This window comes from Piliocolobus tephrosceles, chromosome 18 (assembly GCF_002776525.5).
Source record: "Piliocolobus tephrosceles isolate RC106 chromosome 18, ASM277652v3, whole genome shotgun sequence".
Lineage (NCBI taxonomy): Eukaryota > Metazoa > Chordata > Mammalia > Primates > Cercopithecidae > Piliocolobus > Piliocolobus tephrosceles.
The window spans coordinates 22,608,698-22,624,799 of NC_045451.1; the positions used below are offsets into that span (position 1 = coordinate 22,608,698).

Here is a 16,102-nt window from a genome sequence, read left to right on the forward strand (position 1 = left end):
TTGTTTGTGGGAATATCATGGGTTTTTCCCTTCTAAACCTTTCTTTAATGCTGTTGCTACATTGCCTTTTCAATAATAATAACAAAATCAAATTCTACTCACCTTAAAGTTCCATTTCAGCCTGTATGATTCTAGATCTAAAGTAAATGACTTTTCCTTATTTTTAAATTATTTGATTTTATAGGCCTTGGGGACTTAAATATTAATTCACACATTATTTGCTCCTCATACAGTATGTTATTTTATTCTGTAAACTCAGAGTTTCCAATCCAGCCTGCCTTAGAATTACACACGGGAATGCTATGAAAATGTAGATACCTGTGTCCCTTAAAGATTCTGAATGAAAGAACTCTGGAGGTCTGAGGAAGCAGGAGTCTATTTTGAAACTTCCTACATGATTCTGATATGTCACTTGGTTTGGAAAGAACAATGCTCAATGGTGATGCCCAGTGAATTTATATAAAAGGAACTCCTAGACAGATGGAAACATCCGTGGAGAACTAAACACACATACATCATCATATAAAGGAGATACTGGGTTTGTATTACAATGAATGATTATTTCTCCTTGAATGGGCTTTATAATTTTCAAAAGCCGTTTCACATACCTACTTCTAGCAGGCATCTCACCTGTCTCATCTCATTCTCTCTTTTTTTGCAAAAATAAGGATGTTGGATGAAACCATTTCCTTTAGCCTAAAAAACAGTATTGTGTCTGATATATAGTAGCACTCAACAAATGTTTCTTAAATCAATGAATGCATGCATGGTTACCTCACTAAAAGCCATGCAGAGTACACTGGGGGGCACTGACAGGTTTTTTAAAAAATTGTCTTATACCTAATAAACTTGGGCTCAGAGAAGTTAAACAACAAACTTAGCAAATGGGTATACAAGTAAATTTTTGGACTCCTCATTTGATTATTTTTCTTTGAGGCAGGCATGCTTGCTGACATTTGTGGATTAGGCTGTGTTGGGTGAAGGACAGTCCACATGCCTGCATTTTGTATTCATACCACTACCAATGAATGACAAACTGCTGTGTAGGTATAATGGCATGTAAGTTGTTGCCTTCTTCTTTAACCTCTGTCTACAGTAGAGGCAGTAATTCTAGAGGCTTGATATACGTGTCTATAAGTAATAAATCTGTGTGAGTTATGGCTGTGTCCTTGTAGATTTACAACTATAAGTTTTAATTCATCTCTGACAACACATTTACATAAATTACAGCAACACAGTAACAATGCCATATTGCTGGGACTTTCACCCAGAGAAACTCAGGAGGCTTTAAGCAGCTGGCTTTCTAACTACTATAAAGGCCACTCTCAGTATGTATGATATAGAAGCATTTTACTTGGTGTGGTGGCCATTATATAGATGTTTTCTTGCTCCTGTCATTCCTTTGAAAGTAAACTACGTTTTCAATACCTTTCTCTGCATTAATGAATATTCTAGATTAAGATGATACTTTAAAGGAGGAGAATTTCTTAACTAGTTAAACATTCAAAGCAATGAAGCAAATTATTTCTAACCACCTACTTTGTCTACAAGCTGCTTAACAGCTCACTCTAAAGCAGGAACAGGCCGGGCGCGGTGGCTCAAGCCTGTAATCCTAGCACTTTGGGAGGCCGAGACGGGCGGATCACGAGGTCAGGAGATCGAGACCATCCTGGCTAACACAGTGAAACCCCGTCTATACTAAAAAATACAAAAAACTAGCCGGGCGAGGTGGCGGGCGCCTGTAGTCCCAGCTACTTGGGAGGCTGAGGCAGGAGAATGGCGTAAACCCGGGAGGCGGAGCTTGCAGTGAGCTGAGATCCGGCCACAGTACTCCAGCCGGGGTGACAGAGCCAGACTCCGCCTCAAAAAAAAAAAAAAAAAAAAAAAAAAGCAGGAACAGAGATCAGCTGAGCTGGGAGGGATGTGGGACACTAAGGTTTGCAAGGCCAGCCTCTCCTCTCAGTGCAATGAAGCCGTGGGAAAGCGGGCCTTGGCCTCCGTGCAGGACGTCAGAATGGATCAGAGCCGAATCTTCTAAGGCTTATCCTGCACTTGAACATCCCAGCTGTTTCAGTAGGAATAATAATGGGAACAGCTGAGAACTTTTAAAGTAACTTTACAATTAATGGTCAGTTACTTTTTTTTCTTTTTTTGAGTCGGAGTCTCACTCTGTCGCCCAGGCTGGAGTGCAGTGGCGTGATCTCGGCTCACTGCAAGCTCCGCCTCCCGGGTTCACGCCATTCTCCTGCCTCAGCCTCCCGAGTAGCTGGGACTACAGGTGCCCGCCACCAGGTCCGGCTAATTTTTTGTATTTTTAGTAGAGACGGGGTTATTTTAACATATTTCCTATTGGCAAGAGTTTTGTTCTTAGACCAAGGCAAAAATTCTCTTTCAAATTAACTGCACTGCCCTTTAAAGATGATTATTAATCAAACCACCACCACGATTTATTGAGTAGTTAAAACATAACAGTCATGAATCTAAATATCTTACATACATTGGCTTGATTAATCTTCAAGAGGACCTAAAATCATTCAGGCAAAGAAGATGGTTTAAAGAGAGCAAGTCACTTGTTCTGGGTCTCAAGGACAGTAAGCTAAAGGGCAGCTACCCAAACCCAGATCTATTCCAAAGCCTCTGCCATCAACCGTTATGTTCCTGTTGACTTGTCTCAGAATACTCCAGGGCAGATGTCAGCAAGTTTTCTTGGGAGGGCAAATGTTGGTTGCCTCCCTTGTGCTCAGGGAAGGGTGAGGCCCTCTCCTCTCTCAGGAATGAATCTCGGTCAATCATGAAAATTCCATTTTCATTCCAGCAACAGGTTTTTGAATGGGTAAGTGATACGATTTTGGTCAACAAGACAAGAGAAGAGGATGTTCTCAAAGGGTGTATTTGTTTTACAATTCTCCTTTCTGCCTCAGGATGGTATCCTCTGCATAGGCTGCTGGCTCAGTGGCAGCCATCTTGTACCCTGAGGCGGTCCTGCCAAAGAGGCTGGGATGCTGAATAAGCAAAACAGAGTTTCCTGATAGACTCAGGTTTCTGAGGATACCACTGAGTTGAGTTGCTCCTCATACTACCTACCTCTGGATGCTTTGTTGTATGAAATAATAAATTAATTTAAAGCCTTTTTGTGGCTATTACTTTGCAGATGAAATATCTAATTATTAAATCTAACAATTCTTTAATTCTTTTCTTTTAAAAATTCCTGCCCATACCTAAACTAAATTTTTCTGTTGTCTCATGTCTGTCTTTCCCATCAGTTTGTAGCACATCCTTTTTCTCACTGTTCTCAGAAAAAAAAGCTTTTGCTTCTGCATTATAGTATCAATTTCTATTTTTACTTAGTGTATATATTTAACATGCTGGTATTTTAAGGTTCATCAAAATCTGCTTGCTATTTGTCATGATTCTTATTCCTTTTCTTCACCCAGTCACCAGTGATGCCAATCAAGCCCGGACCGACTGTGCTGGGATCATTCCCAAAGCTTCCAGGAGCAAACCTTCTTCAATTCAACCTCAGCAGTGTGGACAGCGACCTTCCAAAATTGAAGATCTGATTTTGTTGCTTCCCTGCTTCAGAGAAATCATTCAAGTGAATTCTCTGAATGCAACACCAGGCATTCAGCAGAGTATTGATTTATGCACTCAACTTCTGAAATCAGTCACTAACAATTAAAAATTGGGAGATTTTAAAATAAAAATCCAGATTTTCAGCTTATCTTGAAAAATCTGAAGATCAGGCAACACTAGGTCCACACTTTCACCTGGCACCAAGTGATGGGATCTGAGGCACATCTGATTCCTCTATAGAGCATGTGCCCTCTGGTTTGCCACAGTCTCCACTCCTCTCAATTCCAATACTGAAGCAGACCATCAGTTGGCTTTTTGTTCAAGGCTTTACCTGTTGTTTTACAGATGGTAGAATTAAAAAGGAAAATATTTCTTGGATGGTACTATCAAAACTGGAAAAATAAAAACAAAGAGGGCTGATCTTTTATTAATTTATGCCACCTTCTTCGTCTCTGCAGGCATTGGTGTTTGTCACTGCTGACTCATGAGACTCCAAACTATAAAGCAATCTGTCCAGGGGAGGCTTTCCATAATCTCATCCCTCCTAACCATTAGGCTTGTCCGCCTCCTCCTCTATCACACTTTCACATTCCTTTGCAACCTTTGCTTCAGGCATAACAAAAACCTTACAGTCCCTGGAATGCACCATCAGCTAAATGATTCTCTGTGCTTCTGTTGATGCTTCATCCTCTCCCTGACAAGTTTTCTTTTCCCATGTCTGCCCACAGAACACCTACTCAGGGGTCAACTCAAATATCACTTTCCCGGACTCCCCCCGAGATGGAGTCTTGCTCTGTGGCCCAGGCTGGAGTGCAGTAGTGTGATCTTGGCTCACTGCAACTTCTGCCTCCCGGGTTCAAGTGATTTTCCTGCCTCAGCCTCCTGAGTAGCTGGGATTAGATGTCCGCCACCATGCCTGGCTAATTTTTGTATTTTTAGTAGAGACGGGGTTTCACCATGTTAGCCATGGTGGTCTCGAACTCCTGACCCTGAGATCCACCCGCCTTAGTCTCCCAAAGTGCTGGGATTACAGGCGTGAGCCACCATGCCCAGCCCAAACATCACCCTTCTAATCAACCTTTTCATGTTCTTCTCCCCTCCACAAGATTCAGCCTGTCCTCCTCTGTGGACTGTCACATTCTACTGTGGCACCAAAAAGCTTTATTATACTTATTTGTTTCATCTTTGTCTTTCCTGCCAGATTGTACATACCTTGCCCACCCAGGTAGTCATTTCCTTTTGCATTTCATAGTGCCATGTCAATACTTCTATGTATCATATGTTGAAGGTATGATAACACAATCTCTCTTAATTGACTTTCACTTTACTGACTAGTGGGGTTAACCAAGACTCTTATTCCCTCTGTCAAATATTCTAACTGGTGCCTAGCACATGAGCAATGCCGTGGTTGGGAGGCTGCTCTCTGATAATCCCTCTCACTATTGCTGTAACTAGTTAAGCTCTATGACCTAGAGTTAACCAAAGCTGAGTAACAGTAGTGTGTACCTGTAGTACCAGCTACTTGGGAGGATCACTTGAGTCCAGGAGTTCAGGGATGTAGGGCACTATGATCACGCCTGTGAACAGCCACTGCACTCCAGCTTGGGCAACAAAGTGAGACTCCCATTTAAAAAAAAAGAAAAGAGACAAGAAAAGCAAAGAAAGGAAAAGGAAAAGGAAAAGGAAAAGGAAAGGAAAGGAAAGGAAAGGAAAGGAAAGGAAAGGAAAGGAAAGGACAAGACGAGCTAATGCTAGTTGTGCTTGGCAATGCAGTCGGGTTACATAGGATATATAATTCATACAATAAGAGTGGAAAGCGGGCTTTTAAAAAACATGTACACACATGAAATTAGGAGTGAGATGACTGTAAAAGACTGGAAAAAAACACAAAAATCTAGAATTATACTCAGAATGTTTCATAAGTATCTTTAATTTGTCAGTCCACTTAAACAGAAAATGGTATGTCTTAGCAAGAAAAATGTTTCAGAACTACAATCAACGGACCAACAATGGAGATAAGAGTCTTTGGTCCCACAACAAAAGAGATGGGAAATAAGATTATCTTCATAAAACTTAAAAGGAAATGGTTTAGGACATACATCATTTTATATGATCCTACACTTGAGTAACATTTTTGATGAAGTGACCGACTTCTGGGGCTGAGGTCCTGGATCCAGGGCTTTAATGGTACCGAGCATATGCCTCTTCCTCTACTAGACTTGAGGTCCATCTGAAGTTCCATTTGAGACAGGACCTACCAAATCTTGACAAAACCCCTGAAATCAGCATCAACATCTCTTTACAACCTATCAGGAATGACAAACTCATGTCCTCATTACATATGTTTTAGAATACTCAGGAGTCATATTTGGTAAATAACTATTAAGATGCCAGACCTTGTTCTAAATTCTTTATATACTCAGAGTGGATATAAAGAATATGAGGCAGTGAATCCAGAATGAATTCAATGTACTAGGACTCTTCTACCTAATATTTCCTAATTTTGTGGACTATACATATGTGGAATACACGCCCGCACACACACATATATGTATATATATTAGGCATTTGTATTTTTTTTTTAGTGTTGAAGAGAAAAAGAGAATGGCTAGATGGGAAAGAATGGCATTAAGACATAGATAAAATAATGTGAATTTTTAATCAAAGTATACTTTAGCCTATCGAATGCTTTTGCAAGGATGCTGAAATGCTTATAATAATTGCTCAGTTTGTAAACAGTAGAACTCTCTGCCTCATCCCATTATAGATATTACAAAGGATATAATTTATTTTTTCTTGGTACAAAATTCTTGAATATTGCCCTTCAAAGTGTAACACAGATATAAGAAGTACTCATGGCTAGGTGCGGTGGCTCGTGCCTGTAATCCCAGCACTTTGGGAGGCTGAGGTGGGTGGGTCACTTGATCACTTGAGGTCAGGAGTTTGAGACCAGCCTGGCCAACATGGTGAAATCCTGTCTCCACAAAAATACAAAATAGCCAGGCGTGGTGGCACTCACCTGTAATCCCAGCTACACAGGCAGCTGAGGCAGAGGAATCCCTTGAACCCAGGAAACAGAGGTTGCAGTGAGCTGAGATTGCGCCACTGCACTCCAGCCTGGGCGACAGAGTGAGACTCTGTCGAAAAACAAAACAAAAGAAAACAAACAACAAAAAACAAAACAAAACAAAACAAAAAAACCAAGAAGTACTCATGAGTGGTGGGATAAATAACAGAAAAATACTTCTCCACATGGTCAGTTAAAACTATTCTTTAAAAAATTTTAAACTTTCAGAATAAATGATGCTCTAATTTCAGGCATTGTTCTGGATATCTGTTTCTCTACCTAGAAGTTCCTCTCTAAATAGCATTTCACTTTTAAAACTAGTAGCTTGTTAGGCAGTTCTTCAATGCAGTGTCAGGAAGCCATTGTCTTCTCCAACCATTCATCTTATGATCACCCCTGATGCCATATTTCTGGTTGTTGCTCCAGAATGTCACAGAAAACACCTGCCATAAAACCAGCTGCTGAAAAGAGCAGGAAGAAAATACCTAAAATGTCACTGTCTAAGTACTGTAGTCAATTCTCACTGCAATTTTTGCAATCACCACGTAAGTGCCCTTGATGTATAAGCGTTATAGACTTCTGCTCTGTGAAAACTGTGCCTGAAGCTCAAAATTCTGCCTCAAAGAAACATCAATCTTATTGTCCACAAGATCCCTAAGGTCCACTGCTCCTCCTAACTAGAAGTAAAATCTGTGTTATTTTTAGAGAGAAGAACACATTGTTTTCCAAACTTCCATTAATATAGGTGTGCTTGCTGACATTTCTGTTTAGACTTGAATATCAGCTTTCTTTTCCTATCTAGTGTCTTAGAGTGCTTGACAGAATTAAATCTGTCATAGAAAATTACATTGGCTCATTTTCATTAAATGCTTTAAATCACACACTGAAGACATTTTCATACCTTGCTAAGTCCCCTGTCCCCCAAAATATAATTTTAGCTAATAGAGAACGTCAGCATTCAGTTATTTAATACTTTGCTAATACTATGTAACTTTGTTTACAATATCTATATTACTGATTTAGCATGTAATAAATCACAGATAAGAAATGTCTCTGCTTATCTATTGGAATAGTTGTTTCTCATTTAAGATTTGTGAAATTCCCCATATTATGCTGATTTGAAAATTGCTGTAATATGAACCATTCACACACATCAGGGGAAACATTTCTGATGTTTCTGATAAGCATTCTTTCCCTATGTTTTCTTGGTTCTCTGGGCTTTGCAAATGTTATACCTTCTGCCTGGAATAATGTCCCTTGCCCTTCCCCTCCTTTCCCTAACTCCTAATTGTTAATTGCTCAGTTTAGGTATCCTCTCCTTCAGGAAGCCCTTCCTAACCAATCCTCCCCAGACCCTAAATAAATCTGGGCTAGTGCTCTTCTTGCTTTCTTCCCTATCACTCCAGGCTGCCCTCCTTGAAAGGTTGTGCAGGGCACTTCAATTACGGATTTACATCTGCCTTCTATACCAAATTATGTTCCCTGAGGGTAGGAACAGTTCATATTTACTTTTTGATCTCTTGCCTATAATACAGTGTCTGGCACACATAAGAGCCATCATAAGTTTGTTTTATAAACAAAATGAATAATAAATCATGAATAAATGGAGAAACAATCTGTTGTTTAAGATGACAAATACAGGAGGCAAAACAGGCCAACAGTGGGGGTTTTCATATTTTTTTTTTTTTTGGAGACAGAATTTTGCTTGTCGCTCAGTCTGGAGTGCAATGGCGTGATCTCGGCTCACTGCAACCTCCGCCTCCCGGGTTCAAGCGATTCTCCCGCCTCAGCCTCTGAGTAGCTGGGATTACAGGCACCTGTCACCATGCCCAGCTAATTTTTGTATTTTCAGTAGAGACGGGGTTTCACCACGTTGACCAGGCTGGTCTCGAACTCCTGACTTCAGGTGATCTGCCTGTCTCGGCCTCCCAAATTGCTGGGATTACAGGCATGAGCCACTGTGCCCTGCTGGGAGTTCCATTTTTTATGAGAACACCCACAGTTTAAAAGTCATTCCATTATTCACAGTTGCTTGTATACTATTTGTGAAACAGCGTCAGAGTATTCTGATAATAAAATGCACACATCTTTTGACTTAGCAGTGCTCATCCAAAATTTACCATAAAAAAAAAATTCATAAAAGTTATATAAATAAGGATTTCTAGGGCAGTGAAACTATACTGGATGATACAATAATGGGAGAATACATGCCATTATATATTTGCCCACACCCATAGAATGCACAACACCAAGAGTGAACCCTAATGTAAACTATTGACTCTTGGAGACCATGTGTCAGTATAAGTTCGTCAATTGGAGACGCTGATCATGGGGGAGGCTATGCATGCCTGGGAGCAGAGGTATATGGAAAATCTCTGTACCTGCTGCTGAATTTTGCTATGAACCCAAAACTGTTCTAAAAAAGTCTGTTAAATAAATTTTAATCACTTTACTCAGAAGGAGTCTAATATGGCAGTAATGTTAAAAGCAATATTTATGTTATAATACATTTTTTAAAAACACTGAAGAACAAAATATCAGTAGGACAACCCAGATTAATGTACCGAAAAAATCAGGATAGACAAAGTGACAATTATTAAGCCAGATGAATGAGGACAGATTAGTAAGTATAATCTTGAAATTTGCAAATTACTTGGTTGATGTTGTATTCATTCTACTACTAGTTCAAATAGTCCTGGGGAAAAAAAAACCAGCAATAATGGGTGCAGCACACCAACATGGCACATGTATACATATGTAAAAAACCTGCACGTTGTGCACATGTACCCTAGAAATTAAAGTATAATAATTAAAAAAAAAAAAGCCAAAAAAAAAATCCTAAGAAAACAATTTCAACAGATCTAGCCAGTATGAAGTAGTGTATCCCGCAGCAGGAGGGAACAGAATGGGGTGACCTGATTTAGTCTTATTTAAACCGATGGTTAAATAATAATTAGGATAGCTAACATTTTTTGATATTGTTTTACATATATTTATAACACAATGCTAGAAGTGTTATTATGTCCATTTTATAGATGAAGAAATAAGTACAGAGTTTAAATGCCTTGCTCAAAGCCACAAAACTAAGAAGAAGCCAAGGAAGGACTTGAATTCAGGCAGCTCAGTTTCAGAATCTACTCTATTCACTACGCAACCACACTGCCTTCCCTAGTAAGAAAGAGGAAATAAATAGCCTAGTAATTGAATTTAGAGATCACATTAAATTTGGCATACTATAAACACCAACAAAAAAATAATTATTTTGAGCAACAAATATGAATCTAAATAAGGAGCCTGAGAGGGCTGTGTAACTTACAAGGCGTATAAGTAATACAAAGGGCAGGAAAAATACATTTCAATAGAAGCATTAATGAAACCATTAACAAACACAGAGCCAACACTCATTATTTTAATGTGGACTGTCTTCAGCATTTTTGTTTGCCAGGAGTGCTTCACCTATTAGTATAGAGTAACTATATTTACTCGGTGAGACATTTCAATATAATATAAAGATAAATGTAACTGGAACCAGGCATCTCCTGAAATCCTTACTGTGTTTGTAATAAATCATCCAACAGATATTTCTGAATACTTCCTGTGTAACCTGGGAAAGGAGGATAGGGAATGATGGAGAATGGGGTTATTGAATGAAACAGCTCATAGGAGGGGAGGATTATGTATGATGATCAAAACCAGAATCTCAAAGGCCTTGAACAAAGGCCAAGAGTCTAATTTAGGCTGTCAGCAGAGAGAAAAGCTAGATTTCAGGTATACCATTAGAGAAAAGTTAACTGAACTGAGTAACTGGACATGGACGGGTGAAGGAGAGGCAACATGACTTGTGGTGCCATATTATTATGCCAGTTACAGGAAAAGGCAGGTTAGAAAGGATGCTGGTAGAAAGTAGGGGCTAGAGAGATTGTCTGACACATTGAATTTGAGACAAAAGATATCCAAATGGAAATGTCTAGCAGACTGTTAGAAGTCGTGGAGCTGGAGTTTAGGCGGGGCCCTGGCTGGAGACCTGATTTGTCTTACCTGCTTACAGGGAATAATCAGTATCAATAATAATGTATGGATATTCAGCCAAAGTCAGGAAAAAGAACAGATGATAGAAGAAATCTGTACCCTGGGCAGTAGAGTGACAAGAATTAATATTAAGGTCCTCTAAGAGATTAGGAAATCCAGTAAACAAGATAGATGCAAACCAAGGCAGGTGACAGTGCTATGGAAGTTAAGGGAAGATAGAATTTGAGAGAGAGGGAAGTCAGTTGAATGAAGCCATGCCAAGGGTGTGTGTGGTTTCAGTGGCTCGGTAAAGGTGGAAGCTAGAAGGTGTGGGTTGGAGGGGATCCTGTAGGCTGCATGACAAGGCACATGTTAACATTCCAGAATTTACTTCCTGCTCTATACGGGATTAGAGTTAGACCACAGTTGCCACAGTTCTGTAGATATCACCAATCTTTGCTTCTATTTTATTTATTTCATTATCTGGCCTATGGCAGGCCTGGTAATGGTTTAATATAGAAATATAGATAGATCTTTTATGACTCAAAAGAAAGGTTTTTCAATGCTTTTTCTAAAAAGATATCCTATTCTCTCTATACAGAAACAATAATTTGATGACGTGATTCTGAAATACTGAAATATAAGTATACCCAAACTAATATATTTGATATAATTATAGCACAGTTTGTTTTGGTTTACTATGTCATATTATATTTTTAAAGTTTTTTTTTTTATTCTAAAGCCTCAGAGTTTTTTAGTTGAACAACATGCATTGCATTGTGCATCTACTATGTACCAGGCACTAGACAACAGGAAGCTTTAAGAACAGGTTCTTTAAGGAACTTAAAACTTTTCAATAGTAAAGTTATTTTAATAATTTGGTAGAGAGAAGTCTTCATCTACACTTTCTTTCTCTAACACATCATTGCTTTTTTTTTTTTGGTAGCCCTTCACAAAAGCATGAGAAGAAAGTAAGTGCCTACATCTACCAAAGTGGATGATGCCACCAAGTGACACGGTATAGTTGGTCCATGGTTTTCTCGCCGTTGGATTCAATCAACTGCTGATGGAAAATATTTGGAGGCAAAATGGATGGATCCTTCTGCATTTAATGTGTATAGACTTCTTTTGGTCATTATTCCCTAACCAATACAGTAGAACTATTTATATAATATTTACATTGTATTAGATGTTATAAGTAATCTAGGGGTGATTTAAAGTATATGAGAGGATGTGCCTTCGTTATATGTAAATGCCTCACCATTTTATATCAGGGACTTGAGCATCCATGGATTTTGGTATCCCAGGGGGGACCAGAGCCAATTCCCTGTGGATACTCCACTGAGGGATGACTGTACAAACTTCACTAGGAAAGCTAGTTAACATGAACCTAAGAGAATCTTGCAAAGAACAAGCAGTTATTACAAAGAATGCATTCAGAAAGGATTAGAAATCAGTGAGATATGATATCAAGTCTGCCAAACCAAAGGCAAATATTGCTAGAGGGAAGATTTTCATTGCTGACTTAACCAAACACATGCCTGGATCGCTAAGGAGTCAGGGACCCTAATTCATCTGCTTAGCAAGAGCACAGCCTATCAACAAAATTTAAGCACTTCTTCACAGGGAGTTAGATACTTAAAAAAAAAAAAATTAAGTAAAATTCCAGTCAGGTATATTCCTAAATCGCTGGCGGTTCCCAAGTAAAAGCGCTGTCAGCAGCACAGCAGGACTTTAACTACCGAATTGCATCAAAGTTTCTGATCTCCATAATCAGTGGAGACTCAGCTACCACCACAGGCAAGAGCAGCCTGCAGAAAGGAAACCTTCACATGGCCTAAGGCAGCGCTGCTTCAACTCTCCCACCCAAGCACTCCCTATTGAGCAGGGTGAACTCCTAGCCCTAGAACCTACAAAAGCCTAGATGTCTCCAGTTTCATCCGTAAAATTCCCTACAATTAATGGAATTTAATTGTAATACATTTACAACTTTATTTTAATATAATACTCACCAACATTTACTGAATGCTAACTACTTGGCTGGTACTGGCTAAGAATTTTACCTAAGTTACCATATTGACTTCTGACATGGACTCTCTCCTTTGACCAAAACCTTCATCAGGCTCCTCTGAGTTCCTTGCTTGACTAGGCCTGAACTTGGGCTTCCCTCTCTGTCCTACTTGAATGCAGTGTGAACAAGAATCCTGTCAGTTAGGAGAAAATCCACCTCCCTGGGCCTCTGATATCTTAATCCCTTGGCCTGCCTTCAGCAAGAATCCTGTCAAGTCAGCTTAGCCAGAAACCCCTTATCCTTGATATTTCTTTGTAGTACAGTTGACTCTTGAAGAATGCAGGGGAAGGGGTGCTGACTCCCATAGTTAAAAATCAACATGTAACTTTTGATTTTCCCCAAATTTGATTACTACTTATAGAGTACTAGAAGACCAGAAGCCTTAAACAATAACATAAACAGTCATTTAACACATATTTTGTATGTTATATGTGTTATATACTGTATTCTTACAATTAAGCTAGAGAAAAGAAAATGTTAAAATCATAAGGAAGAGAAAATCTATTTACTCCTCATTAAGTGGAAATGAATCATCATAAAGGCCTTCATCCTCCTCATCTTCATGTTGAGTAGGCAGAGGAGGAGGATGAAGAAGAGGGGTTGGTCTTGCTGTCTCAGGGGTGGCAGAGGCCAAAGAGGTGAAGGAGGTGTAAGAGGGGGCAGGAGAGGCAAGGCACACTCGACGTAACTTTTATTGAAAAAAAAATCCACGTATAGGTGAACCCTCACAGTCCAAACCTTTGTTCAAGGGCCAACTACAATTTTCCATGCACTGACCCCACCCTGCTCCTTTGTTATAAATCCCCAACTGTCCTTGCAGGAGCTGGAGTCTTCTCCCTCACTGCAAGACCCTGTGGTGGTGTTCACTATGCCCACCACCCTGGCCCCCTTTGATAAAGTCTGCTTTACCATGTTTGTTAACAAGTGTGTAGATAAATTTCTCTTTAATACTTCTAACAATAATAGACATTATTTCTGTTACCATTTTACAAATCAGGAAGCTTCAGCTTACAGAAATTGATAAACTTTTCCAAGGATACAAAGTTAATTATATTAACCTTATATCCATATGATTATATCAATAATCATTAACATAGAGATGGAGTGCAACCCCACACAAATGTCTAGTTATCCTTATCCTCTATATTATACTATAATGTTTTAAATCACTGTTAAATTAGTTGACTCTTCCTCCTCAATTATTTCAGGCAGGGGTTAGCAAACCCTTTCTGTAAAGGGCCAGATAATATTTTAGGCTTGTGGACCACAGAACAGTTTTTGTCAGTGACAACTACTCAATTCTGCCATTGTAGTAGACAATATATAAATGAATGTGTGTGCTTGTGTTCGTATAAAACTTTAATTACGAAAACAAGTGGCGGGCTAGCTTCAGGCCATAATTTGTCAACGTTTGATATAAGGACAATTCATGTTTCAGACCAACATGCCATATTTTTCCTGTGGTTTTGCATAATCTGGGAATAACAGATCTAAAAAAAAAAAAAAAAGATTAAAAAAAAGGTAGAAGTCAATACCAAAAGGTAAGGGAAAGGGACTTAATTTTTCCTTTATCTTTTACCAACCAATCTCACAATGACAACAGGGGACATATATGACCCTTTGGTCTCTCAGTCATGGGTTCTCAGACCCCACTGGGCCTCTTCTCAGCCTCAGGATCCTTTCTTTCCCTTCAGTGTGATTCCCACCATCTAACTGATCATGTCGTATTTTTCCATCCAACTGGGACCATAACCCTACAGCCAAGTGAATTTTCTAGTTATCCCTTTATATGTATTTTTATGTGATATCTCTATGTCTTTGTTCATGCTAAAAAAATTGTCCCACATCCTTTGTTAACCGATTCCAACAGATTCTTTAAGAAATGCTTCTTCATTGCATTCTTAGTTCAAAATGATCCTTTGATTCACCTATAATACATCATTTCTAAACATGCTACCCATACTATGAATTTTGTTTCAAATGTTGGCTCCTTTTTTCCCAAATACTATAATGCTAGTAACATAAAAGAATTAAGAGAACAGCTTAGGAGTTCAGTGTCGCTGGTTATAACTGGTAACTGACAAAAGTAATGATTGACCTTAGAGATTGAGCTTTGCTTTCATGTTCTGAATGATGAGAGTAAGGTGCAGCCTTCTCTTTCATACAGAAGTGGAAGGTAAACGTTATTCAATAATTTGGGTTGATAACTTTGGGTATCAAAATCAAGAAGATGAGGTAGGAAAAATTATGGGGACACTAAAATGTCTAAATAGGCTGGACGTGGTGGCTCATGCCTGTACTCCCAGCACTTTGGGAGGCTGAGGTGGGCGGATCACTTGAGGTCATGAGTTTGAGACCAGCCTGGCCAACATGGTGAAACCCCGTCTCTACCAAAAATACAAAAAAATTAGCTGGGCGTGGTGGCGGGTGCCTGTAATGCCAGCTACTCAGGAGGCTGAAGTGAGAATCACTTGAACTGAGAATAGCTTGAACCCTCGATGCAGAGGTTGCAGTGAGCCAAGATCACACCACTGTACTTTAGCCTGGGCAACAGAGAGAGACTCCATCTCAAAAACAAACAAAACAAAAATAAAATGCCTAAATATACTAAAATGACATACATATGATGGAATATGAATGACATTACATATTTGAGTTAAGAAAGAATGTCTTTGATAAGCATTTCTCAAGTATTTTAATTGAAAAACCTAAGATATTCAATTTTTTTTTTTTTGCATGTTACCAAGATCTTCACTGAGACCACTTAGTAGGAAGAAAAATAAAGAAATATATCCCGAAGTACAACTTGTTCCTTTCTCATTAATTCTTAATGAGAAATTCTCTCACTCGTCTTGGGCTCGCCTCACAGTGCTCACACCGCCTCCCTTTTCCTCTGCTGGTGGCAGCTGTGTCTTATGTGGTAACAAAGAGTCCTCCCTGTGATTTCCTCACTTCATTTTTAAAGAAGCCTGACAAGGTCGCCTTGTCGCCTCGTTCTTTTTTTTTTTCTTTAGCTGGTAGATGCTTGCGGTTTACTTCTCTCAAATTTACTAGCAGTAATATACTCCAGTTTTAAAAACTGTCTTAACAAAAGAGAATCTGAAAATGCTCTCTGAAGAACCCATCTCTCTTATGAAAGGATCTTATAAACAACATGCAATTTAACTTTTAAACAAGTATTCAGAGTGGTTTCATTGTTCTCAGTGAGGGCCCACAGTGGAAGATTATGGTGGGGAGTTAATGTCTTAAAAAAAAAAATCACACAAAAAATTTGAGTTAAACAAATATGGCAAATAGTGCATACTTGACGCACTCCCAGAAAATGTTCAATGCACATTCACACACTAGTGACTTTGAGAAGGTCTGAACAAACAAAGCTGTTT

General features: G+C 39.1%; 1 protein-coding gene across 3 annotated transcripts in view; it reads right to left on the reverse strand.

The window, feature by feature from the left end:
* The window catches only part of WDR7 (WD repeat domain 7), a 386,547-nt gene that overhangs the window by 51,457 nt on the left and 318,988 nt on the right, over positions 1 to 16,102 (reverse strand). The window contains exon 26 of one of the 3 annotated variants that reach the window (XM_023218355.3): positions 13,421 to 14,209. The exons of the other annotated variants lie outside the window; for them this stretch is intronic. Within the exon in view, the coding sequence (XP_023074123.1) occupies positions 14,147 to 14,209 (63 nt within the window). The 3' untranslated portion in view covers positions 13,421 to 14,146. Of the gene's footprint in view, positions 1 to 13,420; positions 14,210 to 16,102 lie in introns of those variants that run through there. 3 annotated transcript variants of the gene reach the window in all.